This window comes from Lipomyces doorenjongii (assembly GCF_038497915.1).
Source record: "Lipomyces doorenjongii strain NRRL Y-27504 unplaced genomic scaffold V1508scaffold_251, whole genome shotgun sequence".
NCBI lineage: Eukaryota > Fungi > Ascomycota > Lipomycetes > Lipomycetales > Lipomycetaceae > Lipomyces > Lipomyces doorenjongii.
In genome coordinates, this window is record NW_027118318.1 from 1 (window position 1) to 2,550 (window position 2,550).

The window sequence follows — 2,550 nt, forward strand, 5'->3', positions numbered from 1 at the left end:
GTGAAAACTGGATGCGGCTGCTCGGAGAGGAACGACCTCTGGATGGTCTCAATGCAGCAGCGCCAATTGCCAGCTCATCTGCTAGGGGGCAATCCATAGACCACCCTGTTCCGGTCATAACAGTATCTCATCAAGGCGAGATCCAACAGACAACGATAATCAAAGAAGTTACCGAGATTTATACGGAGATTTCGAACGCGCGGCTGCTACCGGTTGCTGCAGAGACTTTTGGTTTGCTACAGGACCAGAGAGGACTCGATGCTGTGTTTCGAAGTCGCTACCAAGCAGCAGCAGTCCAGGCGATCATATCGAACCCAGGCGACTCTCATTTAGTGGTTTTGCCAACCGGTGGTGGGAAGTCAGACCTAATTTTTCTCTCAAGTTTATACGAAAGAAAACGTGGAAGGATTACGCTTCTAGTGCTTCCGTTTGTGGCACTGAAGTATGACTTGGAAGATAGGGGAATAGCGCTTGGATTAAATATTGTTCGGTGGTCCGGGGTGCTAACAAAGGAGAGTATTCGTACTGTGGATATCCTCCTCTTGTCAGTCGAAAACTTAGACTCGGGTAGGTTTAGATCACAATTTACCGAACTACTTATCGGTAAGCAAGGCAACTCGCTGCTGGCACGAATTTTCTTTGACGAGGCACACACCATCCTCAGCCACTGGGAGTTTAGGCCCAGCTTCCAAGCCATCAGTGACCTGACCAACCTCTCAGTTCCAATCGTCCTCCTCAGTGCAACCATACCACTGACCAAGGTAAACCAGATTCGTCAGGTATATAATCGCCCCGATTTGAGACTCATCAGAGCACCCTCTACTATGCGTCGCAACATTAGATATGACGTTGAGAGACTCCCAGGCCAAGTTCTACAAGAGAGCCTTGATAATCATATCCAGGACTTTTTGGCCAACGCGGTACCAGATGATAGAGCACTAGTTTTTTGTATGTCAGTTTCGGCGACAGTAGAACTTTACAGCAGCCTTAATGGTAATGGCAGCGGCATGTATTTCTACCACGGTAGGCTTAACGCGACCGAAAAGCAAGAGATCTTCTGCAAATGGGTTAATGGAGAGTATAAGCTTCTGTTTTGTACAGGTGCATTTGGCGTAGGAATTGACTACAGTAACGTAAATTTGGTCATTCACTACGACGGAATTTGGAGCATTCAGGACTTCGTTCAAGAATCGGGCCGAGCTGGGCGTAACCACACACCAGCGCGGTCGCTCGTCATGGTTCGATCCCATTGGGTTCCTGACTTTAGTCGTATTCCGGCCAGTGAAGCACAAGAAGTTGTCGATTATTTGAATCCGCAAGGGCTCTGTCGGAGGTTAGTTTTGCGATGGAGACCAGATTATATTCCCAGTCTGTCCACTAATGATCGTTTCCATTTAAGGTTTATTCTAGGGAGATACATGGATGGCGCAGGGTATTCTTGCCTCACGTATGGTGAAGATACAGAAATCTGCGACAAATGCAGGGTGACACAGGACCAGATCGTTGCCCAGAGGTCCATGGGTCGTGTGCATAAATCGTCTTTGCCGACGCAGCACGCTGAGGGCCCGATTCCAGCTATCAAGCGAGTGAAGACGGATGACATTGCTACAATGAAGGACAAGGTCGAAGCCGTTTTTAGTTCGGTCATGGCCCAATACGGAGGGTGTGTGTTTTGTGCGCTTGACCGTCAGGTAACGTTACATGAGAGTCCGGTCCCGCAGCAGCTGTTGACAGACCATCTTCTCAATCCGTCACTCTTCGGAACACTCGACAAGCAGCTGTCCGCTCGGATTGAAGGTCGATGTTATGGGTGTGGATTGAATCTTCGACTTCTCAATGGAATGGATGAGCATATAAGTAGACAAGGCTGCGTGTATAGTAGTTTGACTCGACTTGTGTGTTACGATATATACGTCAGAGGCAAAATGATGGCGTGTTTAACCGGCTTAGATCAAAGCTCATTCAGGGCGAATGACATCAGCAGTTTTGGTAAATGGTTAAGAATTCATCCCGTCGGGCAGTCCGTCAACAATTTAACGAGGGTCGTATACAATTGGATTCAGTTAGCGCACCTCGATGGTGCTCGAGGGTCCATGACTACCGTGCCGGGTGCAAGACCATCGTCCAATCCACCGGCTAGGCTTGGAACAGCGGTTGGCATCACGGGCACCACCAGAGGAAATAATGCCACCACAGTTGGGCAACGAGAACCAAGAAGTAGTCAACATGGTAGTTCAGGGGGTGTTGGTTTCAGCAGTGTGGAAATAAACTGGGCCGCTCAGTTAGTACCTGTTGGACCGGAAAGAGTTCGTAGCAATCCATATAGACGTTCGGACGTCGCAATAAGCCGAGACAGAGAGTCGTTCAATCAACAAAGCCATCACGGGCATGGCCAGAATGGTGGGATTGGATACGGTGAGGCTTCCATAGATATGATGTCGCCAGAGCTGGCAGAACTAACATAGTAAACTGGCGTTCATGGCCATGAACAGGATGGACAGGATGGACAGGCCATAGTAATAAGCCGCACTAAAGTCGAAATAACCCTAA

At 48.8% G+C, this 2,550-nt stretch overlaps 1 protein-coding gene across 1 annotated transcript; it reads left to right on the forward strand.

Moving 5' to 3' along the window:
• The first annotated feature begins 2 nt into the window (after positions 1–2).
• V1508DRAFT_378451 (P-loop containing nucleoside triphosphate hydrolase protein) lies at positions 3–2,550 on the forward strand. Its single transcript, XM_066937623.1, has 2 exons — positions 3–1,333; positions 1,400–2,550. The coding sequence occupies exons 1-2, from the start codon at positions 12–14 to the stop codon at positions 2,463–2,465; spliced, it is 2,388 nt and encodes a 795-aa protein (XP_066791941.1). The 5' UTR covers positions 3–11; the 3' UTR covers positions 2,466–2,550.

Bases quoted from the DNA above. Each gene is read 5' to 3' on its own strand.
- V1508DRAFT_378451 (XM_066937623.1), top strand. From the start codon at position 12: ATGCGGCTGCTCGGAGAGGAACGACCTCTGGATGGTCTCAATGCAGCA. The intron at 1,334-1,399 runs GTTAGTTTTGCG...TTTCCATTTAAG, and splicing joins CCGCAAGGGCTCTGTCGGAG to GTTTATTCTAGGGAGATACA.